The sequence below is a fragment of the Balaenoptera ricei genome, chromosome 20 (genome assembly GCF_028023285.1).
Source record: "Balaenoptera ricei isolate mBalRic1 chromosome 20, mBalRic1.hap2, whole genome shotgun sequence".
Taxonomy (NCBI): Eukaryota; Metazoa; Chordata; class Mammalia; order Artiodactyla; family Balaenopteridae; genus Balaenoptera; species Balaenoptera ricei.
This window is the reverse complement of record NC_082658.1, coordinates 11,123,600-11,149,317: the sequence shown is the minus strand read 5'-3', so window position 1 is coordinate 11,149,317 and position 25,718 is coordinate 11,123,600. Positions and strand designations below refer to the sequence as shown.

The 25,718-nt window shown below is 52.0% G+C and overlaps 2 protein-coding genes across 11 annotated transcripts in view; one reads left to right on the top strand and one right to left on the bottom strand.

Annotated features, from left to right (window-relative positions):
• Positions 1-21,039, bottom strand: SLC26A11 (solute carrier family 26 member 11). Of its 8 annotated transcripts, none has more exons than XR_009499738.1 (18): positions 20,845-21,038; positions 19,460-19,674; positions 18,705-18,897; positions 18,227-18,312; positions 16,146-16,225; positions 14,895-15,037; positions 10,274-10,449; positions 9,759-9,831; positions 7,422-7,472; positions 6,248-6,308; positions 4,122-4,177; positions 3,785-3,925; positions 3,040-3,167; positions 2,611-2,710; positions 2,026-2,159; positions 1,617-1,689; positions 1,011-1,261; positions 748-836 (listed from the first exon to the last, which is right to left on the bottom strand). XR_009499738.1 is itself a non-coding variant. In XM_059908708.1 (17 exons), exons 2-17 carry the CDS (start codon positions 19,670-19,672, stop codon positions 745-747), a joined length of 1,800 nt encoding a protein of 599 aa, XP_059764691.1. In that variant the 5' UTR covers positions 19,673-19,674; positions 20,845-21,034; the 3' UTR covers positions 1-744. The 8 variants fall into 8 exon arrangements, 5 of the variants coding, with proteins under 5 accessions (XP_059764691.1, XP_059764695.1, XP_059764693.1 ...); XR_009499739.1 differs by having other exon boundaries at positions 759-836; positions 1,006-1,261; XR_009499740.1 differs by having other exon boundaries at positions 772-836; positions 1,041-1,261.
• SGSH (N-sulfoglucosamine sulfohydrolase) overlaps positions 20,989-25,718 on the top strand; it is a 7,620-nt gene continuing 2,890 nt past the window's right edge. For all 3 annotated transcript variants that reach the window (XM_059908713.1, XM_059908715.1, XM_059908714.1), the window contains exons 1-6: positions 20,989-21,129; positions 22,293-22,453; positions 23,910-24,015; positions 24,299-24,449; positions 24,799-24,955; positions 25,320-25,401. In XM_059908713.1, coding sequence (XP_059764696.1) covers positions 21,033-21,129; positions 22,293-22,453; positions 23,910-24,015; positions 24,299-24,449; positions 24,799-24,955; positions 25,320-25,401 — 754 coding nt within the window. In that variant the 5' untranslated portion in view covers positions 20,989-21,032. The remainder of the gene's footprint in view (positions 21,130-22,292; positions 22,454-23,909; positions 24,016-24,298; positions 24,450-24,798; positions 24,956-25,319; positions 25,402-25,718) is intronic.

Here is a 25,718-nt window from a genome sequence, read left to right as displayed (position 1 = left end):
TAATCATGTATTCTGTTTATTATCACAACAAATAATTCACAGCAATGACCGCATGAAAATGTGGGTCACAGAGCACCATGGATGAAATGATCCCATTTACATGACTGTAAACACACACCCACATGCTAATGTACACACATGTACGTGTACTGGAGGGAGGAGGTGTGGAGCTATCACCAAAGTGGATGGGGGGGATGGTTACCTGTAGTTTTTACAATAAGCATTTATGGTTTTTACAAAAACACCAAAGCTATTACTTATTTTAATTTAGAAAACACGACGAAGATATTTTTAATAGACACTTGAAGTCATTTGGCAAACCTTGGTTTTCCTCTCAACAACAGCTCAGCCGCCGCCATCAAGAAGGGAACCCACCTGAGAGATGCCCACCCTCCCCATTTCCCCTGAAATCCAGGAAGCAGCTGGGGCGAGAAGTCTCCTCTCCTAGACCAGGTTGAAATCCCTGCCCTTTCCTTTCTCAAGTGGTCTGCCATTCTAGAAAGTGTTCTCCAAACCACTCTTTAAAAAAAGAGTTCGCATACCAGGAAGAGCAGGGAGGTACTTTTTCAATCATCTCAGAGGAAGGGATGAGTCCCACCTGTGGACCCCCACGCAGTTGCCCTCCCCCTCCTCTGGGACACCTACTCAGGTTTCTCAGATCCAGCTGCAAGGCGGCATCCGGCATCACAGTGACCAGAACCTTCCGTGAGACCCTCTGATGTCGGGCGCCCATCGGTAGCCCGATCAGGCCTTCAGCAGGGCGATCTTGTGTTCCGGAACAGAGTCTTCGCTGCCATTGTAGGGCTGGGTCCCTGGTTCTTGCTTCAAGTATTTCTCTGCAGAAAACACAAGGTTTCCAAACACTAAAAAAGCGAAGTGACGATAGGTCAGTTCACAGAATGGGATTAAAGGCTGGCCTTTTGGGGGCCTCAAGCCTGGGGAGTTAAGGTCCCTGGGTCAATGTCTCCAGCCCTGGGCTGGTTTCACCTAAGTCTCCACCAGCACCTCACCACTCTCCATGCCACGATAACCCTCCTCACTGCTGGGCGGGTTCCATGGTGCGGCTGGGCCCAATCTGCTTATCCAGTTCTTGCGGATCAGCGTCTGGCTGCTTTAGCAGCAAGAGGGATGAACTGCACAGACATCAAGTTGAGCCAAGGAAGCCAAACACAAAAAGAATCCTCCTGATGAAGTTCCGGAACAGGCTACACTGACCGATGGTGGAAGAAATCAGAGCAGTGCTTACCCCTAGTGGGGGTCACTGGAAGGGAGAAAGAGGGAACTTTCTGGAACGATGGAGACAAGCTACATCCTGACTGGACGCCCACTGCATCCATGTGTCAGGACTCAAACTCACGTTTAGGATCTGTGCGTTTCACTGTATGTAAACTGTGCCTCAATTAAAAACGCTCATACAGTCCTAAAAAATAAAACCCCAGAGCAGAAGGCCCCCTGACCACCTGTCCACTGCCTCACCCTCGTCCGAGTGCTCCCCGCTCTTGGACTCAAGCACCGACCCTCCCACCTCCCAGGGTTTCCGTCCTGCCGTCCTGACCCTGTGGGGTGTGGGCAGCCAGGCTGACACGGCTCTCACTCTGATGACTGGCCGCACCCACCTGCTTCTTCCAGGGTGCAGAAGTACAGGACGCCCTTCAGGTCAGCTGACAGCAGGACACGGAGAACGGGGACCTGTGGGACAAACGGTGATTGCAGGTGGGAATGCTCTTGCCCTAGCAAGCCACGTCTAACAGGCTAACCCACATCTCTGTAAGAGGAACACTTCTGAAGTGAATACTTTCTGAAGGACATGGAGATGAGTGCTCTGCAAATACAACACATGATGTAACGGACACAAGCAGAGCTCTGCAGCCAGATGCCGCGAAAAAGGAGCCCAGCCGCCTTCCTCACTGTGTGACATTGGGCAAGTCACTCAGCTTCTCTGGGCCTTGGCATCCTCACCTCGACATGGGGACGGTGACAACACAGACCTCACAGGCTACTTTGAGAGCAGATGCCGACACCCACCTGCAGGCCAATGAGGGCGAGGGTGGCGCCCCGCTTGTGGAAGTCCTCCAGGAGCTCCCCGAGCCCCAGCACCACCGTGTAGTCAATGTTGCAGATGTGGGTGCAGTCCAGGGCTGCAGAGCGTGGCGGGGATGCTGGGGGGACAGGGGAGTGGTCACACCAGGCAGAGGCTGCCAGAAAAGGCTCTGGCCAGGGGCATGGGGCCAAACAAGGCCATCAGGAGCTCCTCCCCAGTGGGGACGGAAAGGCGAAAGGACAAGAACCCAAAACATTAGCTGTTTGGAGACAGCAACAACCATTTCCTTCATAGGGCAGGCAAACAGACCCCTTTCTCCCCTAAATACCAACTCCTGGAAGGAGTGGGCCCTCAGGGACACATGTTGGGGAACTGCCACCCTTGCTGCATGCAAACGCGGTGGGCAGGTGTCCACTGGACGCCACTCTGAGACGCCCGAGACCCCCTGGACCCAAGGACGGGCGAGCTCCTTCCTGAGAGCTGAGAGCAGGGTCTTGGGGTCCAGCAGGAACCCCTGCTGAGAGGGTGGCGGGGAGCTGGGGGTGACCGCAGCCCATCTGGCCACGTACTTTCCAGAGCCCGGCTCAGTAACGCCTCCCGGAGGGTTTCGATCGCAGGGAAGTGCAGGCCGCTCGCCGGCTGCAGGACCAGCATCGGGCCCTCTGACACCTGGGGACAGTGCGGGGGAAGCCAGTGAGCCCTGGAGGCAAGTTCAACAGGGCAGCTCTTCCAGGCCTAGGGTGGACGGGAGGGTGCAGAGCTGGCGGGACCCCCACCCGCGCCACAGCCCCACGCGCAGCAGGACAGCACTGTGGGGTTATGACCAGAAGGTCAAACCATCCGCTAGGTGAATGGTCACTTGGCAGTGCCTCGGGCCACAATCACATCAAGAGCTCAAAATGCAAGTCAGCAGGGTCAAAGGGTCTGCCCATGGCATGCTTCACCCCACCGGCCCCCTGAGGCCAGCAGGTCCCCCTCAGGGAGACCAGATGGGCTACCTGTATCTTGGGTCTGGCCACGGAGTGCAGGAGAATCAGCATGGACACCAGGGTCCCTGCCAGGATGCCATACTGGACCTCCCAGAAGCAGAGCAGGAACGTCACACAGAGGGGCAGCAAGTCCAGCCCTGGGAGAGGGGGTCCAGCTGAGGAATGGCCTATCCTCAGCGAGCTCGGCTCCCAGCTACCCGAGCCCCCTGACAAGAGACACCTCGTGCGTGGCTTTTCTCATAATCAGTGAAGGTGTCGTGGACCCCAAACAGCTCCTGAGGGACCCCCATCCAGAGACCTGGGGACCGATGCTCTGACAGGCCATGCCAGCTCAAGGATGTGTCAGAGGCAAGAAATCCCTCCCTACCTGGGCGAGGGGCCCTTAAGACCTGCCTGGTCGGCCTGGTCCCCTGCCCCTGGGAAGAGGTCCCAGTGGGCACTTCTCAGGGGACCAAGGAAAAAGGGATATGAGGACCAGGGAGGCACCAAGACTTATCTTAGATGCAGAAGCCACATAAATCCCTTAACCACTTCGAAAAACAAAAGAGAAGAAAAACTTGTTACAGTAAAGGAATTGCAGGTTCCGGGGAACCTTGAGCCGCTATGACCTGTGGAGAAAGGGAGGCTATGACATGGGCCCTGCTGGTCACCCCAAAGCCCCCGTCTCTCCCCCAGCTGGGCCAGCCTGGGCAGCGGCCAATGGCAGAGGGAGGACCATCAATAACCTTGGTGCCGACGGACAGGACATACATACTCTTCACTCGCCAGAGCGTCCCCACGATCTTGGTGTCGAACAGGGGGACCACGGCCATGATAATCACAGCAGCCAGGGCAGACTTCGGGATGTAGTAGAAGAGTGAGGTCAGGTAGTCGAGTGACAGCAGCACCAGGGCTCCTGCAGGGGCGTGGGGTGCTGTGACCTCATGGCCCTGCCGCCCCGACTCCCACCCAGCAAGGAGTCCCTGCCCTGGGGCACACAGCCAGGCGCCAGAGCCGACGGCACCCACACCCTGGGCTCCCTCCGCTCCTTTCCTCCTATCTCACTGCGGCGGACACAGGGGGAACACAGTGTCTGTGAAAGGGGTGCTCACCCGTCATCAGGCCCCCTGCTGGGCTGCACACCCCTGACTGGGCATTCACAGCCGTCCTGGAAGGCAACAGAGACCCATTAGTGGCTGTCGGGCCGGAAGAGCAGGGGAGGCGAGGGCCCACATGCTGTGGCTGGTCTCCTGGGATGCAGGATCCGGAGGGAATAGGAGGACCCACCAACGTCGCCACCTAGTGGAGAGGCTTAGACACTGGCGCGCTGGGTCCTCTCTCCAGGGGGACTCTTGGGCCTTCTCAATTAACCCAAAATAATGGATCGGTACGTCTGAGAGAGACCTGGTTGTAAATCCAAATGTCCAACAGGGGAGCCATAAATTAAAACTCTGTTACGGGCTGAACTGCATCCCACCCTCCCCCGCAATTCAAATGTTGAAGCCCTAACCCTGAGCACCTCAGGAAGTGACTGTATTTGGAGAAAGAACCTTCAAAGTGGTGTTTAAGTTAACATGAGGCGTTTAGGGTGGGCCCTACTCCAGTGTCCTTATTCGAAGAGGAAAATGGGACACACAGAAGCCAGGATGCACAGACACAGAGGAAAGGCCACTTGAGGACACGGAGAAGGCGGCCATCTGCAAGCCCAGGAGAGAGGTCACAGGAGAACCAACCCTGCCGGCACCTTGATCTTGGATGTCCAACCCCCAAAACTGTGAAAAGTAAATGTTCGTTTAAGCCGCCCAGCCTGTGGTATTTTAAGACAGCTCTGGCAAAATAATACACCCCCTTACAATGGAATCCCCCGCTACCACGAGAAACGAGGATGCAGACGCTTATTTTTACTGATATGGAAAAATGCTGACGATCATCTGTCCAGTGGGGGGGGGAATATATGTACATGTATAAGTCATACGTAGATACACGTACACATACGTGTATATGTATGTACGTATAAACAATAAAAAACATAAAAGGAGAAACACCATAATTCTAACAGTGGAATTAGAGGTTAATGTTGCTTCTTTTTCACGTTGCCTATTTGAAAAACTATATTCAGACCCAAATGCCACGAGCTTTCTCTGCCGAAGAACTGGTCCTCAGGCCACATTTCCCTTTGCCGCCGCCAAGATGACAAGAGAACCACGACTTGATTCCCACGACAGTACAGGACTCTGCCTCCCCCACGCATCCCATACCCCAACCGTGACCTGTGCCCACCCGTATTCCTCCAGAAATAAACGTTGTCTGTACATTTCCATGAAAGCCTTCTAAAAAGTCACCTTTAACCTCTATGGAGTTAGGCAGAAATTTCATTAATTGGTTAAATACTCACAGAACTTTTCCTGTACCCACTATATACAAGGAATTGTGCTAGATACCAGGGGACACAAAATATGACCTTGACTGAACAGGCTCGCAAACTAGTTATGCCAACAAGAGCATATAAAAAGTTAAACTGAAAAACAGAGGTTTTACTACATAAACGCTATTACAGCACCTACCAAGTCACTAGCATCGTTCTATGTGATTTCCTTTAAATCCTCTGAATAACTTTCCGAGACAGGCCCCGTCTTGATTCTGCTTTACAGACGAGGATGCTGAGGTGCGGGAGGTCGAACGGTGTGCCCTGTGCCCCCTCGACGTGGTGGTTTGGGGTGTCGGGAAGGTTTAGTGCTCGGGGTCGGGTCAGGTTCCAGGACTTGGCCTGAGGGCCGGGCAATGACACCTCCTCTTCTCCTTCACCCTCCCGCCCTGCCCTCCTGCCTTTCATGGGGGCCATATGGCAACTCCACTCGAGAGTCTGCCCCTTCCTCAGGCAGAGCCGCAGTCCCTCCCACCTCCACTATCTTTCAGGAATTAACTCCAGCACCAAGATGCTGGGAGCATTTCCATGCACAGGGATCTTTTTAATGTTAAACTGCAGCACTGTGTATCGGGGTAAAGAAAACCTGCCAAGATGGTGAGGGAAGCAGAGGGAGCCCCCTCCTGTCTCCCCATAGACACCGTCACAGCTGACCAAGGGAGAGAGGACCAACGTGGAAAAAAGTGAAAACGACCTCAGGACGTGGGCAAGGGCCCCGCAGGGGGAACCTGGTTCTTCAAGCTGGACAAGGACCCTCTGTCCTGGGCGGGGACCTCCCTGGAGACACAGAGAAGGGGGAATGTGGTCACTCACCGGCCAAAGCTGCCTGTGACCGGGTAGGAGGAGAAGAGGGAGCCCAGGATGTTCGTCAGGCCTGTGGAGAAACGGAAGGAAAAAGCTCATCCAGGACGAGAAGCATAAAATAGAAAAAGGAGAGGGGGAGGAAGGAGATAAAAACCAGAAAGGAAACAGGAAGACAGAAGGTGAGAGGAACTACCCAGTGGGGCATCCTATATCTGGTTCTCTCTCCCTCTAGGAAAGTCAAATCATGATCTTTGCCAAGTGCACTGAGGTTGATTCTAGCTATAAAGCAGTTCTGACCCCAGCCTGGCCTGTGTGAGTGAAATACGCCTTTTCCCATGTATAACAGAATGAGGAATCCCTCCTGCCCAGAAAGGGGGATGGCTGAGTAAGGCAAGTGTGCACAGACAGGCCTGAAGTGCCCAGTACGCCTGCGGGCATCCCTCCTACTCTGAGTTCCTTCAAACCCACACTTTCACAAGATGACCAGCCAAGGTGAATGGCAGAAGGTCATGGCCAGTAAGCTGCCTTCCCTGTGTGCCTCTGATTAACCTGTACTGGACACACCCATGCCCGGAACCTGGCTGGGACCTCAGAACGGAGGTAACTAGCCCAAGTTCATCACCATCAGCTCGTCAGCACCCACCTCACCCAGGGGGCTTCACAAAGACCACCATGGTCTCCTTGGCTCCACAAAACCCACAACTGGTCACAGGTTCAAGGCCTGCTCTCGAGACAGCTCAGGTGTCACCTGGGATGCACCGCTCCACAGTCAGGAAGCCTGGGGCCCACCTGAGTCCTTACTCATCCGCCTGCCACTCCTGGAGGGAGGCACAGGGCGAGGCACAGGCAGCCAAGATCCCACACAATCAGCAGGCTCACCTGAGATCCTACCTGGCCACATTCCTCAGCAACCTGACCCTCGCCCTGGAAGCCCCCACCCCCAGCCCAGGTGGAACATTCCAGGCATTCCCAGGCACAGAACAGGCCACAGCCCTCAGGGTCTGGTACACAGCAGGTGCTCAGTGAGCCTCAGTCAGACACTAGATGTTGGCACCCTACTCCTAGGGATTAAACTGAACCACCTGAGATGGGAAAATGGGCCCCACTCAGGCCAGCTCTGCACCCTGAGTGTCAGCACCTCCACCACCCAGACCCCGAGAGCCACCCGCCACTGGAGTCTTACCGATGGCCAGCAGCTCCTGGTTGGCGTCAATACGGTAATTATTCTGAGAAGCTAAAGAGAACAGACAATAAAAACACTGTCACTAGATATATATCATCAGGAAACTGTCCATGAAATGATAAAACAGGCCACCAATTTCTCCCTACAGCATTGTCTATGATTGTAAATAGAAGGTATAAACACAGATAAAATATACACATATATGCAAATGTATACACGTCTTCGTGTGTTTACCAAAAAAAAAGTAGACGTACAGCGAAATGTTAATTGGGGTAGTGAAGGACATTACAAGTGATTCGTTTTTTTTAATCCATTTCTGAACTTTCAATATCTTGTGCAACAAACATGTATTGCTTTTATAATAAGGGAAAGATGTTTTAAACTAAAAAGCTCTCTGGTTGCAAGTCAAGATGACTAGAAAGTCTCAGATGAGGCCCAGAGACATAAGCGGGAAGATTTAGGGAGAAACTATGGAGCGGCATGAATCTTAACAGTGGTTGGTAAACTTTCTGTAAAGGGCCAGACTGTCAATATTTTAGGTTTTGAGGGTCACACCCTCTGTCACAACTGCTCAGCTCCCCGTTATAGCACAAAGCAACCATACAACATGAAACAAGTGAACAAGAGACCATCTTCCAATAAAACCTTACTTGTGAACTGCAATACAAATTTCATATACTTTTCATGTGTCATCAAATCCAAATCGTCTTTAGATTTTTTTTCAAACATTTAAAAATGCAAAAGCCATTCGCAGGTGATGGGCAGCAGGCTGTGGTTTACTAAGCCTTGATTTAAAAGCATGACAAGCTTTACAAATGAGCACAGGCAGTCAGCTGACTTCAAAAGAAAATGGAGGGCTTCCCTGGTGGCACAGTGGTTAAGAATCCGCCTGCCAATGCAGGGGACAAGGGTTCAAGCCCTGGTCCAGGAAGGTCCCACATGCTGCAGAGCATCTAAGCCCATGAGCCACAACTACTGAGCCCACGTGCCGCATCTACTGAAGCCCGTGCACTCTACAGCCTGTGCTCCACAACAAGAGAAGCCACCGCAATGAGAAGCCTGTACACCACAACGAAGAGTAGCCCCCCGCTCGCTGCAACTAGAGAAAGCCCACGCACAGCAACAAAGACACAGCCAAAAATAAATAAGTTTAAAAAAAAAAAGAAAATGGAGAGTTTTCTAATAATAGATGAGTAAAATCTGTCACATGCAGATTCTGAGATACGCCCCTCCAAATTAAAAAAAGAAAAAAAAAAGGATCAGAAAAATAGAAACTGAACAAGAAAGATGTGAGCTGAACAGGTCGCAAACTGAAATGCAGCGTGGTCTTGAGCAACTGCTGGCGTTTAGAAAGGAAAACCCTTTAGAATGAACACTGGTTTATAGTCTCCTGGGAGTGGTCTAAGGATCCAGATGCTGGAACTTCAGAGAAGGAAACATAATCCTGGCACAACCTGGGCTGGGCAGTGAACACAGTTCAGGTAGTCATAGTAACATACATGTCATATATCTGAATTTTAACCTTTAGAGTCAAATTAAATCCAAACAAAGGACTTAACCCTCTTATAGAACAGAAGAAACACATCATGCTCATGGACAACACAGAACAAAAGTCCAGGGACCTAAGACAGAAGCAGGGACACATGAAAGGTTTGGCAGCCTCAGCTCAGGTGGAAGGAATCAGTATTGAGCAGCAAACATATAAGTAGATTAACGCTTCCCAGCCTCCCCAGGGGTTGGGAGGGGACAGGTCAGGTGTGCTCAGACACTTGGAAAGGTCACCTTGTCAAATTTTTAGGAATTCTGCTAACACGGTATCAAATACAGCTATTATTACCAATTAAATGAAAACTGTCAATTAAATAAATTATATTAAAAACAAAGATAATACTTAAAATGTATCGGTTTCTAATTTATTTTTACCTTTCATTCTGACTGATGAGGTTATTTAGCTGTATCTGTACAGTGGATGGTAGCTGTTTCATATGTTACCACAAGATTTGAATGCTCAAACTCCACATTCAGCTTGCAATCACCTGGCAGGAGGAGTGTTTACACCATGCACAGAAAGTTCAACTGGCAAAGGCTAAATGCAGGACCTTTTATGTCCACAGAGAGCGGACTGTCAAACATTTCCAGCCACAGGAAGAGTTTTCATTGACAATCTATTTTTACTGTAGATTTTTTTTTTTTTTAAAAAAAGCATGTATTACTCGGATAAAAAATCAAAGTTTTAAAAATCAAAGCAGATAAAAAGCAAGCAGGAGGGCAGACAAGCAAGGCAGGTTGGGCTCCGGGTTGAGATGCCAGGGAGGGCGTGGGTGGTGAGCATCTTACCAAAGGATTTGGCCACTGCGATGCTCTCCAGGAGACCCATCAGGGGCACCACAGCCAGCCCGGCCCCCATGCCCTGAGAGAGGAGACAGGGATGGTGAGTGACCCTCCGGGAAAGGACAGAAGAGGTCTGACCAGTCAGTGACCTGACAAGGTAAGCACTGACTCGTCTATGTCTGACAGAAGCAAACATACTTCAGCTGCAGGGCTGTGAGCTCACACTGCAAGGAACACGACACACAGCAGAACACAACAAATTCCTGCTCTGCCAGCGTCCACGATGGCAGAAACACCCCTGGGCTCAAGGTAGAAAAATAAATGTGGTGTCCTTTGAGGTTGTGCCTAATCTGGAATTCATTCCTACCTGTCCCTGCACTAGAGACGCCCCTTCCTGAGGACAGCAGTCCTAGCTGAGTTCAGAGCTGCCCGTCACTAAGCGAATGCATTACGAGATAGACCCAGGCCCAGGGGCCGCTGCGGCCTCAGCCAAGCTGGCCTGGCTCCCTGTCTCTACCCACCTGTACCATCTCAGTGAAGGAGATCGTCCCGTTGGCAGTGGTCACTGAGAAGGGAGGGATGTGGGCATCAGGGAGCCCCTCGGGTGTCTTCCCAGTTAGAACAAAAGGCTGGTATCCAGTCACCTGGAAGGAGTATGCGACCAGGGCAGCAAAGGAGACCACCAGGGCGTTGCGAGCTAGGACAGGGGGAGAGACTGTCAGTGAAACCTGGATCGTCTGGGTAACTGGGGCAAATACACCTCAGGAGGTGGAAGACCCCTCCCCAGCCTGGGAAACAGCATGGATACAAGCAACCGTATGGCAGGCATGAACACATGACACCATGAAAAACGCACAATGGGGAAACAGAGGAGTGGTGACACACAGGGCCAGCACGCGTATCATCTACTGGTCACCAGTGACTGCACGGTCAAAGGCAGAGCTGGAAAGACTTTGAGATCAGATCTCCCAAGGTGATGCCACTTTGAAGATGGAGAAACAGAGCAGGTTTACTCTGCTGCCTAAAACAACTAAAAACTGGACAAAATATATGGAACAACAGTGTCTGTGTATATATACCCAAATATCTCCCAAACTGACCTTCTAGAAATGAAAACCGTAATGTCTGAGGCAAAAAATACACTGAATGGATTAAAGACAGATTAGATATTACAGGGAAAAGACTAGTGAAACTGATGATGTAGCAATAGAATATCAAAATGAAACACACAGAAGAAAAGAAAGATTGAAAAATTGTACTAAGCGTCAGTAGCTGTGGAACAATTTCAAGTAACCTAACATGTGTCAGAGTCCACAAAGAAAGACCGTGGAGTGGCATGGGGAGACAGCACAAGGATTTGAAGAAATAATGGCTGAGTATTTTTCCAAATTTGATAAAAACTGCAAACCTGCATAACCAAGAAGCTCAGTGAATTCCAAGGACAAGACACATGGAAAAAAAACAAAAAGAAACTACAACAAGGCACATCATAATCAAATTGCCTAAAGCCAATGATAAAGAGAATATCTTAAAAGCAGCCAGAGAAAAAGGTCACATCTAGAGGAATGAAAGAATGACAGCAGACTTCTTGTAGGAAACAAAGCAGGCCAGAAGACAGGAGAACAGCATTTTTGAAGTGTGGAGGAGGAAAAAAACTATCTAGAATTCTATATCCAGCAAAGCTACCCTCCAAAATGAAAGTAAAACACTGACTATTTTGGACATACAAAAGCTGAAAGAATTCATCACCAACAGGCCTGCACTACAGGAAACAATATAGAAGGTTCTCCAGGCAGAAGGAAAATGATACAGATGGAAATCTGCATCTACACAAAGGAATGAAAAGCACCAGAAAGATGTATGATGTGGGAAGATATAACAGACTTTGTTCTCATTACTTATACATCTTTAGAAGTAACTACATATTTAAAGTGGAAACAATAATGACTGAGGGATTTAAAACACATGTTGAAGAAAAATATATGACAACTATAGCACAAAGGCTAGAAGAGGAGAAATGGATGTATCTGATCATAAGGTTCTTATATCAACGTGAAGTTGGAATGTATACTGTATTAAGATACAGATGTATACGATAAACCCTAAAGCAACCACCAAAAACAAACAAGCAAAAACAAAAACAAAAACACACACACAGCAGTTAGAGCCAATAAGTCAATAAAGGGAACAAAAAAAGGAATCAGCAAAAAATACTCAATCCAAAAGACGGTAGAAAGAGAGGGAAAAGGGAACAAAGAAGAAATGAGACAATAGGAAACAAAGAGCAATATGGTAGATCTAAAGCTAGCTACATCAATCATCACATGGAATGTAAACATTACCCCACCCCCCAATGAAAAGGCAGAGATCATCAGATTGTATTAAAAAACAAAACCCGTCTATATGCTTCCTACAAAAAACACACTTTAAACATAAAGACACAAATAAGTTAAATAGGTTCAAAGTAAAAGGATGGGAAAACATATGCTAATACTAACCAAAAGAAAGCTGGAGCAGCTCTACATGAAAGTAGAGTTCAGAGCAAAGAATGTTACCAGGATAAAGGGGGTCATTTCCAGAGAAAATTATAATCCTACATATGTATGTACATACAACGTTTGTTCTCTGACCGTAATGGAATTATGTTAGAAACCAGTAGCAAAATACTAACTAAAAAATCCCTGAATATTTGGAAACTAATTCCTAAAAGGCTCCTGGTTCAAAGGGTAAATAATCCACAATTCAAAAGAGAAGTCAAAATGGAAATTAGAAAGTATTTAGAACTAAGTGAAAATGAAAACACAACCTATCAAAATTGTGGGATGCAGCTAAAGCAGTGCTCAGTGGGAAATTTATGACCCAAATCACTATACTGGAAAAGAAGGAAGGTCTCAAAGACCTCAGCTTCCGCCTTAAGAATTTGAAAAAGAAACGTAAATTCAAAATCAGCCAATGCGAGGAAATAATAAAGATCAGAGCAAAATCTACTAATGAGAAAACAAAAGCAACAGAAAGATCAATGCAATCAAAAGTTGCTTCTGTGAGATAAATAAAATCGATACCCTTCTCGATCAATTGATCAGGAAAAAGGGCAAGTGACCTGGGAGCAAGTCCTCACTCTGCCTGCTCCTAGCTCTGTGACTTTGAGAAGTCTTATTTGGTTTGTCTGTTTTACCTTTCAGAGCCTCATTTTCCTCACTGGCAACACAGGGAAAATAATATCCCACCCTCAAGGCTGCTATGAGAATCAAAAGAAGTGATGTTTGGGCTTCCCTGGTGGCACAGTGGTTGAGAACCTGCCTGCCAATGCAGGGGACACGGGTTAGAGCCCTGGTCTGGGAAGATCCCACATGCCGCGGAGCGACTAAGCCCGTGAGCCACAATTGCTGAGCCTGCGCGTCTGGAACCTGTGCTCCACAACGGGAGAGGCCACGATAGTGAGAGGCCCGCGCACCGCGATGAAGAGTGGCCCCCACTTGCCGCAACTAGAGAAAGTCCTCACACAGAAACGAAGACCCAACACAGCCATAAATAAATAAATAAATAAATAAAATTAAAAAAAAAAAAAAAAAAGAAGTGATGTTTGTAAAATGCTTTATAAATCATCCATCACTGTATGTCAGATTACAGCTCATTCAATTTCTGCAAGTCTCTACTTTTTCATCTGCAAAAGGGGAGAAATGACAACTGTTCCACCTACCCCACAATAGTGTTCTGGGGCTAAACAAATTCTCTACAAATTGCTAAACAAACACAAGGTACTACTATAGGTTAACCTGTCCTCACTCAGCTAAAATACAAGCTGAAACGGTGACTTTTTAACAAACATAGTTGGGAGTTCAGTAACTAGTTTCCTAAGGACACACCACATATTCTGGAGAGAAAGAAGACAGTAGTCCCTGAGAAGCCTACAGGGTTTTGGAACAGCATTTCTCAGACCTCAGTGTGCCCACACGTCACCTGACAAGCATGTTAACGTGCAGATTCTGCACCAGAGGTCTGGGTGGGCCTAAGAACCTGCATTTCCAACAAGCTCCCAGGGGATGCCTGTGCTGCTGGTCAGAGGCCACACTTTGAGTGTCACGTTTTAGGCAATAGAGCCTGTTTTCACTATTTTACAGATGACTGTACTAAAGCTCATAAAATTTTGACAAGTGGCTCATGCCAAGTGCCAGGTAAGTAGCTAAACTAGGACTTGAAACCAGTAGTTTCACCATAAACCCAGTGCTCTTCCACCCTCCCAAGCGCTCAGCGTTTACCCATGGCCTCCGGGCTGCAGAATGGGGTCTGGTGAGTGACTCTTGGGACTGGGGACAGCCGGAGAAGCTGGAAGTGACTCAAGGGCTGAAATCTAGCCACTTCCTCCCTCCCACAACTGGCTGGATTTCATGGCTGCGGAGTAGGGCCAAGCGGGGTGATTTCCATTCCCCTCAGCTCTGGAAAAGCTCAGTAGATATCAATGCTTCCTTGCTTTGCTGTACCTGCCATTCTATCTCTGTGTCACCTACTGGCAGCTCAGTGGAGAGATGTCCATCCCCACCCCCACCCCGAGATGGCCCTTCAACCAGCCAATGGTTCCACTAACTCTCCTCATCTTGCCACCTTTTACTTCAGCCTTTCTTTACAGATCCTCTGGTTAACTGCAACTCAACCTGTTGATTCCAGGCCTGAAGCAAAATGTTTACCCTTTGCAGCTGCACAATTAAAACAGGACCAGTTTGTCTCAGTGGAACTTGTTTTCTCTTCCAGAGACCTGCCAGAGCTTCTCAACCTTAGCACTGCTGACATCTTGGGCCAGATCATTTTTTTGCCATGGGAGACTGTACATTGCAGGATGTTTAATAAAATCTCTGGCCTCCACCCATCAGAAGCCAGAAACAGTCTTGCCCAGTAGTGTCAACCAAAAATGTCTCTGAACATTGCCAAATGTCCCCCGGGGGTGGGGGGGGGACAAAATCATCCCCAGCTGAGAACTTCTGCTGCTAAACAGAGCTCTCAGCCCTGGATGCACATCAGAACCACTTAGCGAGTGACGTAAAGATCTCTCCGGGTGGAATTCGGGTTCCTGGGGTGACTACAATGTGGGGCCAGGTTGTGTAGGACAAATCTGGAAATGGTCCCTCAGGCAGAAGGCCCCCTCACCTGTGGTGGCAGTCCAAACCAACCCATGGCTGAGCCGCACGCCAGTGGGCATCTCGGGATGGACGGGAGGCACGTGGTCCCGCATCAGCTTTAGCACGAGCAGCAGCACCATGCAGACCAGTCCCAGCACTGCGTCGCCCACCCTGCAGACAGACACCAGTCACCGCCCAAACCTGCTGATAGCACAGGCCTTCTGGCCTTTGGTTGCTGCTTCTGCTGGAAAACTTTCTCTCTCGAATGCTCTTTTTGTTTTTCCCTAAGTAACCTGTGTCCCTGTTCCATTTCAAAACTTTATTTGAAACTTAGTAGGTACACAGGCCCTGGGAGCTGAAGCCCAGATGACAGTGGTAGCCGTAGGCACGCTACCAGCTCACGTTTTTAGTCACATAGCTCTCTGGGCTACACGTCTCGTCAGTTCAGGGAGATTCACTCCTGACTGGGAGATTCACTCCTGACTGCCTATGATGCTCTCTGACCGGTCCATCTCCATCTCCACTACCCCCCACGTGGCTGACCCCCACCAGGTGCATCTTATGGGCCAGGAAACCTCAGCAGCAGATCAAAAGGGGAGGACAGAATGGTCACAGGGTCTCCCCCACTCCCTCCAGGCAGCTCCCCCTACAGCTCCCCCCAGGTCACTTCTTCCTCTTGCTCCTCCAGCCAGAGAGGTGCTCTGGCCTCCAGCTGGGCTCATCGAGCTGCATCTCCTATTTGTCCCTTTAACCTGCTTGCTCTCTGAGAGAAGCCCCTCCATTTGAGTGATGTGCTTGCGGTAGGAACTCTCTCCACCTGCCGCCCGTCCCCTGGCACCTGCATGTCTGTTGGCCTCTGCCTTCCCTTGCCCTGTGGTTCTCTTGCTCACTGAACTATGAACTCTTTGAACGAGAGACCACCTGCCCTTCCTTCATATGGTCTCTTCTCACTTCGACCACAGGAGAAAGCCCTGCATGGGGCCACGCTGACTGGCACACTGGACTGACCAGAGCAGAGCTTCTCAAGCTTCAATGTGCCACCTGGGCCTCTTATTAAGCCGACTGATTCAGCAGGTCTGGGCCGGCCAGACTGTGTTTCTAACCAGCTCCCAGGTGATGCCGATGGTGCTGCTCGCGGGACCCCTGTTTGAGCAGCAAGATCCCAGAGAATTGGAATAAATGTCACCTGGGAGTGGAAATGGGGAGGGAACCGGGAGAGGGATCTAAAAGGAAGAGCTTACTTATGGGGACGGGGGGGAGAAACACAGCCAGCCGGTACCTGGTCTCTCCGATGTTGTGGAAAGTGTAATACACTTGCAGAAAAAACTGCCTGGAGATGTGCTGCAGTCCCAGCAGGTTCTGTCAAACAAGAGATTCTGATTAGACAGCCTTCTGCGATATAAAGGCCTGAAACTCATCCCTTGCAGCATCTCAATACTGTTCCAAACCTGGAACCCCTCCCCCCCCCCCCCCCCCCCCCCCGACAAGGGCCCTTCCTGGGGGAAAACATCTCCTGGCTCTCCCGGGCCTATCTGTCCATTCCCAAAGTCCCCAAGGGCAGAAGATCAAAGTTATCCCTCCCGGGGGGAAGTGGGGGTACTGACGGTATTTCACAATGTTCATGTTGTCCCACGTCTTTGCAAATTACTTTCCTGAGGAAAATCAGTCTGGGCGACCTCAAACCAAGGAGACTGGTTCAACTGCTCCCTGGTCTGGGGCCCGGCCCGCCCCCTCAGGCCCGGCTGCCATCTGTTCGCGATCCCGTCCATCACTCAGCGGCCCGCCCTCCACAGCGCAGACCTCACCGCCATTGGCCTGAGGCCGCGTCCGTCACTCGGAGGCCCGCCCATCGGGGACCGCCCCCTGTCGGAAGGGAAAGTCTCGCCATGAGGTGGGCAGACCTGCACGGCCGGGGGTCGAGGGGGTGCCGAGGTTCTCCAGGGAGGAGCGCTGAGGGGACCCCGCCAGGTCGGGGGTCCTCGGCTGGGAGAAAGGGCGCCACTCTGTACTTTAGTTCTTTATCTGGTTAGGCTCAGAAGGGGAGGTCGAGGCCCAGACTCCCAAGGCAATCAGGCTCCAAGGACCCCAAAACCCACCGTGTACACAGCCCCCGAAGGGGAAGGGCAGACATGGACAGCGGCTTCTGTCCTGGACAGGGACTCCTGCGTGGGCAGGTCAAGAGGACCCCCACCCCAGCCTAGAGGCTCTCAGATGACTGTCATGACCTAGTCAAGGTTTTGAAGACAGGGGCCTAGGGTTGCCAAATACGAATGCATAAAGAAGCTACCCTCTCACTGTGTTATGAAAAAAGAACATTCTTGACACTAAAAATGAAAGATAATGTTTCCAGAATAAAGGACAGAGCATCCCACGAAACAGCACTTGCCAAGCTTACCCTGACATATGTGTGTACATAATCTATAGTTCGAATTTACCTACATTGTTCTAGGCTGTTTCCTCCTCTATAAGTGGAGATAATAATAAGCCTACCTCCCAGAGAACTTCTGAGAACTAAACATAGGGAGAGTTTAACCCAGCACCCAGTGACGTGTCAACTACTTTATTCTCTCTCACACGTACCCTCTTAGGCTTCATGTTCTTACTTTCTCATTCGGCCTCCATCCGCGAAGACTGTCACGGGCCACACTGAAGCAGAGCCTGACTGTGGGAACCACACCATGGAGAGGCGTGTGTGTGTGTGTGTGTGTGTGTGTGTGTGTGTGTGTGTGTGTATGTGTGTCTCCCTGAATCTGTACAATTCAGCTCAGTTTCATTCTGCACACCCAAGCACAGCTCCGGGCGACCACGTTGGAAGTAAAACAGTGCCTGCCTTCCCGGTATGCAGAACCCAATGGAAGGAGAATAAATGATATCCTCAGATAACCGATGATCACTGATTCCAATATTTCTCATAGGTATTTAAACAGAAACATAAAAAAGCACGATATTTGAGAAACATTAAACAAAAACTTGGAAAAGAAAGACATAAAAGTGAAATCACCTAGCTAAATTAGCTTGGGGAGCAATTTGCTTGTCGGAATTTTGGCAGTACACTCGTGACTTGTAAAGGCCCAATGGTTCAATATGTAGTAGGGGCAGGACTCTGTGAGGTGAACCAAGCACTCAGGCATGAAGACTCCAGCAAGAGCAGGGGCTGTCATTACTGGTCCCCCAAATTACCTGTTATAGAACTTGGCCATCACTCAATATCTCTCCCAAAGGATGATTTTATTAATGGAGACTCATGCCAGCACGACAGGCTCTGAGCCCCCAAAGAGCAAGAGTTTGACCCACACATATCAGGACCTGGCCTTGGTCCTGCTAGCCAGCAGATGCCCCAGGGCCAACTAGGGTGCCTACCTTAATCTGCCCAAATCCGATGATGATGGCGGCAGCCGAGGTGAAACCTTTAATGACGGGACAGGAGATGAAGTCCAGCAGGAACCCTGGACAGCCAAGAGGGAAGACCAGGCTGGTCCCAGCCCCACTGGGTCAGTGTGGGCTGGGAGAGGTGGTATAGGTGGGATTGGGTCTAAAGACTAGTGGCATACCCTGTTTGGGCTGGTTTGGAGAGCAGGAAAGAGACTAGGGACTGAGGCCCGGGGCACTTCTCCAAGTGTCCTGGCCTCTGAGCACAATAGAGAGCTGAGAGCCACCCCTCTTCTTTCACACACACACACACACACACACACACACACACACACACACGGATAGCCCTTGGAAGGCAAAGAAGGAAACGCTGAAGGCAGGGCATCCCCAGAATGAGGTGCCTCAGTACCCCAGGAAGAGCAGAACTGCAACCCCCCATCCCCATGACAGGAAGGTCTGAGTGCCTTACCCAAGCGCAGGAACCCCATGCCTAACTGGATGCAGCCCGACAGAAAGGCCAGCAGCACAGCATAGGCAGGCTCGTGGAAGGTGTAGAAGGAGACCAGGAGGGACATGATGGCCGTGGGGCCCAGAGTCACATCTCGGGAGGTACCCAGAAAGAAATATACGAAGCACCCCATGAAGGCAGAGTAGAGGCCGTACTGTTGGGCAAAGAAAGCAATGAATATCCAGGAGGCACACGGCACCCGCACAGGGTCCCTGGTGTAGCTGGTTAAGCACAGGGATCTGTGTGGTCCATTGTGTATTCTGGGCACAGCAGCACATACAGGCGGGGTGAACTGCTCACCCTCTGTTACCCAAGGTTGTGGACTTACAGTGACTACGGGGCCTCTTTTCTACCCACACCCAACTGGGGCCTCGTGTCCTTATGTCTGAGTCTGTGATTCTGAGAAAGCATTCTTAAAGCCAGAGTGAGTCATCCCACTGGCCCCATCAGGCAGTCCAGAACTAGCTTGGTGCCTGTGTGTGACAAGCATGACAAGAGGGGTTACAGGAGCACGCGTCTGCCCAAAGGCAGTCACACGCTCCAGGTTGTAAACTAAGGCTTCTTGGGCCCCATGGGACTGGAGCCCAGGGTGCCCCCTTGTCTGGAGGGAACACTATGCATGCATTTCTACTCTGCTCCTGGGTGAGCACTAAGGCCTGGAGTGGGGTCAGGCTAAGGCGAAGGGATGTGGTGGGCAGCAAGGGCACACATCTCACCTGGGGAGGGAGTCCAGCCACCTCGGCATAGGCCAGAGCCTGGGGAATGACTGTGAGCCCGACTGAGATCCCAGCGATGAAGTCCATCTTCAGTGCGTGCCAGGTGTAGTCAGGCAGCCAGGCCAGGAAAGGCAGCCTCTTCTGCATGGTCGCAGTGGACCAGCAGCAGGACATCGGGGCAAAGCCCTTGGGCGGCTTCATAGTAGATGACATGTCTAGGAAGAGTCGGGGTTGGGGGGGGACACAGACCAGCAGTCAGTGCCTGGGCTTCAGAAAACCCAGCAATAGGGTGAGAGTGAGGGTGAGGTCCAGGGACATCAGGAGATGCGCAATCGGTCTCTTCTCACCCAGGGGGGTGGAGCTAGATGCGTTAAATCTCCCCTCACCTTGCTGATCTGAGTCAGGAAGCCAACAGCCTGTGCAGAGAAGGCGTCAACCAAAGGTGGAGTGCCCCCCGCCACCGACTGCTCTCCCTGAACCCCACCTGCCCAGACCCTAGGTGCCTTCTCTTCCTCCATCGACTCTGGCCAGAAAAAATAAATGATTTCTCACTGAGAAATTCAAACACTAATCACTAATGATTTCTCACTGAGAAATTCAAACACTAATGATTTCTCACTGAGAAATTCAAACACTAATCACTAATTAGACTCAAGGTTTCTCCTCCCAAGAGAATCTGTTTCCTTTTTTTATTCCCCCCCCCAGGAAATTTAACGGGGAGCAGTGCAGAGAAAAGCAGGCCCACGGAGATACCCACACGTAGCCGGCGAGGAGTGGGTGGGGTGACTGGAGGCCCTGAGGTTTTCCAAGTGCGCAGCAGAGCAGGCTCCACCCACTACGGCAGACTGCGGCGCTGCGGTGGTGGGAGGGCTCCCATCCTGAAGCTGCGCATCACCCCAACCCCCACCTGTGGCGTCTATATCCTTAGAGGAGCCTTAGATATTCTAGTTGGTTCTGAAAGAACGTCAGAGGCTCCCCCAGTAATTCACGGCGCGCATCCTCTAGGGTCCTGGTGCTCATCCTCTAGGGTCCTGGTGCTCCTGGCGCGCAAAGCCCGTCCCAAACCACCCCCAGCCCCGGTGGGGCTGCTCTGCACAGAACCGGCCCCCCACCCCCGAAGCCGCTTGCCCCGGACGCTGGGGTCTACGGGCGGGGACCCCACACCGTCTGCCGGTCCGTGACCTGCCGGCCCCAGCAAGGCGGACGATGGCGGGGACCTGGGTGGGGATGAGGTGGGTAGGGAGCGGGGTCCCCGCGGGACGCGCCCGTACCCTCGGACCACTTGCCGCCCCCCCCACGTCGGCCGCCCACCAGCGACCCCGGCCCGTGCCCTGGCAACTTGAGCACTCGACCCCGGGCCCCGCCGCCGTCAGCCACGCACTCACCGGACACCACAGCTCGGGGTCTCCCGTCGTCTCCGCAGCGGGTCTGCAAGAACCGCAGAGGTAGGGGGAGCGGGAGCCGGAGCCGGGGCGGGTCCTGGGCGGGTCCTGATGTGCACGTGACCGAGGGTGGGGGCGGGAGAGCTAGTGCTCACGTGACCGCGGGGCGGCGCCCGGCCGGAGCCGCCGCTATGTGCAGCTCCGGGCCGGCCTGCTGGGTGTTGCTCCTCGTAGTGGGTCTCTGTTGTGTGCACCGGGCGCGCCCCCGAAACGTGCTGCTGATCCTCGGTAAGTTCCGACCCGCCGGCACCCCGGGCACCGCCCTCCACCGCCGCCGGCTGTCAAGCCCAGAAGCGGCCAGCGCTAACCCTCCGTGCCCTGCAGGCCCCATTGCCGTTCATTCCCCGACTCCTCTTTTTGCTGGCCCCAGACTCTTCGTGGTCGGCTGCTTGTAGAGGCAAGCAGAGGCGGCCCTGTCCACTGTGGGGTCTGGAGGGGTCGGCCCCAGCATTCACACCCCATTCCTGCCCCCGGTCCTGACCCTGTACCCCGAACCGTGACCAGAACAGCCAGGGCTAAGCCTGCGGTCCCCACTCACCTCGGGAGGCTGGGCGGCTTTCCACATATCGCAGAGGGGATGCCAGAAGAGTGGCTGGTGCCCAAGTCCTCAGAGACCAGCAGGGTGCCCTGGATCTCTCATCTTCTCCCCAGCAGTGATAACCCCGTTTCCCTTCCCTTTTCAGACCCCAGAGCACTGTGGCTCAACTTTCTTTCTCCTGGCTGAAGGGAGCAGCCCCCACCCACCCACCCGCCCGCCCGCCTGCCTGCCTTCTCCCCCGGCCCTCCCCACCTCCGTGAAACCCCAAGTTCCTCTAGCGCCCTGTTGTTCACGAGACTTCCTGCTTGGGTAACCAGAGCCCAGCTATCACAAGGCAACCTGATTTTTTCCTCTTTTGAGGTCTGGCTGTCTGCCAGGGCCACTCTTTCTGATTAACTTTGTGGTCTGGGGCAGGTCCTTCTGCTAATTGTAACTTAAACAGCACTCTACAGAGCGGCTCCCTTCAAATCCCCCTATCTCAGGGGCATTGGCAGAGAACCGGCACGTGGATCCACATCCTCAGGCATGTCTGCAGAGCCCAGGACTGCCGAATCATGCCTGCTTGGATCTCATGCTCCCCTGAGTTTTATGCCTGCCTACTAACATGTTCACCCAGTTTTCATACATGCCTGGTGGCATTCCCACTCAAGTAACAAGCCTGCTGAATATCATGCCCACTGGGTCATTCCCACTTGGGAATCACACCTTTGTGATATCAAGTCTACAGAGGTATCATACCCGCCTGGGCATCACTGCCAGGCCACTGCAGCAGGACCCAGGTCTCTCTCACTCCCACATGCTGCTCTTTCTGAGCCCAGCTCATCAGGTCCTCTATGTCTCCCTCCTTCCTCAGCGGACGACGGAGGCTTTGAGAGTGGTGCCTACAACAACAGTGCCATCACCACCCCTCACCTGGATGCCTTGGCCCGCCGGAGCCTTGTCTTCCGCAATGCCTTCACCTCCGTGAGCAGCTGCTCTCCCAGCCGGGCCAGCCTCCTCACTGGCCTGCCTCAGGTGAGGGCAGCAGGGGTTCAGGAGGAGGGAGAGCCCCCAAGGCCTCTGCTGCTGGGAACCCCTCCCTGATCTCCCTGGGGATGTGCCCACCTTCCCTCCCCCACCCCCAGCCAAATGGTCCAAGTGCAGCCCTGCTCCACCACTGTGTGACTGTGAGCAAATCACTTATCTCTGTGTGCCTCAATTTCCTCACCTGTAAGATGGAGTGATAGTAATACCTCACTCCTGGGATTACTATAGGATTGGCCAAGTTAACTCTCTATAGGTAAAGCTCACAGCAAGGTGCCTGGCAGGTACTTGCACAGCCCAGTGTTAACTCTTTTCATGATATTGTCCCAGGAGCTTTTGTGACAATAAAAGCTGCCATTTAAGGCACTTACTCTATTGTGCTAATGTATATGTAATGAAAGATTTACCATTTTAACTATTTTAAGGCTGCAGTTCAGTGGCGTTAAGTACATTCGCATTGTTGTGCAACCATCACCACCATCCATCTCCAGGACTTTTTTATCACCCCAAACTCTGTCCCCATTAAACACTAACTCCCTATTCCCGCTGCTCCGCCAGCCTCTGGCAACCACCATTCAACTTTCTGTCTCTGTGAATCATATAGTATTTGCTTTTTTGTGGCTGGCTGGTTTCACCGAGCATAATGTCCCCAAGCTTCACCCGAGCACATCAATACCTCACTACTTCTCAAGGCTGAATAATGTTCCATGGTGTGGATAGAGCGTATTTTGTTTATCTATTTCTCTATTAGTGGACACTTGGGTTTCTTCCACCTTTGGTTGTTGGAATAATGCTGCTGTGAACCTGGGTGTACATGGGCACTTCTGATGTATTATCTCACAGCGTTATTTTATCGGGGGGATGCTCTGTACGTCCCTTTCTGAGAGACTGAGGCTGTGAGTAGGAGGCCTACATAAAGAGGAGACTGTGGCCTGTACACAGAAGCTTCCTGAAAGGTTAATCAGGCAGCTGTAGGCTACGCTCACCTCTGGGCAGTGAGCCACAGGAATAAGGACAGGGTTTTTCCTTCTTACATCTCTCTAGTCTGTTTGAGTTTGCAACACGTACAACAATTTTTTTTACACTCTAAAATAAAGTCAGCTAATAAAAAGATGCCTGTTGGTGTGGTTTTCACTCTACGATGTGTGCTCTTGATAGAAAAATTGAAAAGTACAGATACACGAAAAGAAGAAAATAAAAGCCACCCCTAATTTTAGTGTACATTCTCCCAGTCTATTGTATTTCCTGCTGTGGTCCCATGGCAGGGACCTGTGGGCCTGTTGGGCGGGGAGTGAGAGATGGAGAAAACCTCTCTGAGGACTCTAAATCAGGGGCCTACAAAGGGCCAGGCTGGTGAGCCTGGGAGAGCAGAAGCGTTGGGGGTGGGGTGGGGGACAGGACCCTGGCTGCCAGGAGGCGCCCGGCCTCACAGCATCTCTGCCGGCAGCATCAGAACGGAATGTATGGCTTGCACCAGGATGTCCACCACTTCAACTCCTTCGACCGGGTGCAGAGCCTGCCTTTGCTGTTGGGCCGAGCTGGTGTTCTCACAGGTGAGGGGCTTTGTGTAGCCACAGGGGCAGGACAGCAACTTACCTCCCTGCCCCAGAGGGGCAAGGCCTTGTCCCGAGCCACCATGGGCCCTGTGTTGCCTGCTCTGAGCACTTGACCCCAAGGAATCTGGGCCTCCTGGCTGGGCCATGGGCACACGAGAACAAGGGCCCGGCTGCCCTCCTGGAGGCCACAGCAAGACACAGGGCCTGGGGAGCAGAGAAGGGGGCAGAGGGGAGTGGGAGACCGAAGGGGCTCTGGACAGGCCTATTTCCCCCACTCCAGGCATCATTGGGAAGAAGCACGTGGGGCCGGAGACGGTGTACCCATTTGATTTTGCGTACACGGAGGAGAATGGCTCTGTCCTCCAGGTGGGGCGGAACATCACTAGAATTAAACTGCTGGTCCGGAAATTCCTGCAGACTCGGGACAACAGGTGCGAGGAGGGTCCCTCCCCCTTACTGTCCTCACACAGCCAGACCTCTGGACAGTTAATACTGGATGCAGATCCCAGAGTCTTTGGTTGGGATTCTTGGAGTCCCCAAACAGCTGGGGTGTGGGTGGAGGAGAAGGTTCCAGATGCTCAAGTTGATCTGGTCAGAAGAAGAGGGGACATGGGGAAACTGAGGCAGTGTGGATCACGGGGAGGCTCTCAGTTATAAGGGAGTAGGCAAAGCTGAGGGGTGTTCCTTCCCAAAGGATGAGGCTCCCCAGGGTGGAAGCCAAGTGGTGGGTCAGCCATCTGACCTTGACCTCAACGCTCAAGCCCGTCCCTCCATCTGCAGGCCTTTCTTCCTCTATGTCGCCTTCCACGACCCCCACCGCTGCGGGCACTCCCAGCCACAGTACGGGGCCTTCTGCGAGAAGTTTGGCAATGGGGAGAGTGGCATGGGGCAGATCCCAGACTGGACCCCACAGACCTACAACCCGAAGGATGTGCAGGTAGGAGGACCCCTCACCACGTTTCCGAGAACTACCCTTCTTCCTCCACCTTATAAATCTGGGGACCTGTGCCCCTCTCGTGGGTTTGCAGCTCTGGCCCCAGGTGTGTAAGAAGAAACCCTCTGACTCACTGGAGCCAGGTCCCCATCCGTGGGGTGGCAGAGAGAAGCATAAAGACATGGAATGATGTACCCAGAAGCGTGGGTGTTCTGGGATAATCCATTCAGGAAGAGAGATGATTTTGGGCCCTGGGAGGAAGGCTGGCATCTGTATCTCCCACCCTAATTCAAGCGCTGGCCACTTTGCCCCCTCCACCCAACCTATCTGTTCTAACCTTGACTTTCCACCCACCTGCCCCATCCAGGTGCCTTACTTCGTCCCTGACACACCGGCTGCCCGAGCTGACTTGGCCGCTCAGTACACCACCATCAGCCGCATGGACCAAGGTGGGTTCAAGGAGACCAGGTGGTGGGATAGGGTACAGCTTGGGCCCCTATCTTGGGCCAGAGCCAGAAATCACAGTGCCGCAGGGCCATGTCCCCTCTGGGGGAGAGTCCTTCCTGCCTCTTCCAGTTTCTGGTGGCCGCAAGTGTTCCTTGGCTTGTGCAGCATTACTCCAGTCTCTGCCTCTGTTGTCACATGAGCTCCTTCCCTGTGTTTTCTCTTTAGTCTGTGGCCCTCCTCTTCTTTTAAAGACACTTGTCATTCGATTTAAGGACCACCTAGGTATTTCAGGATGATCTCATCTCAAGATCCTTGACTT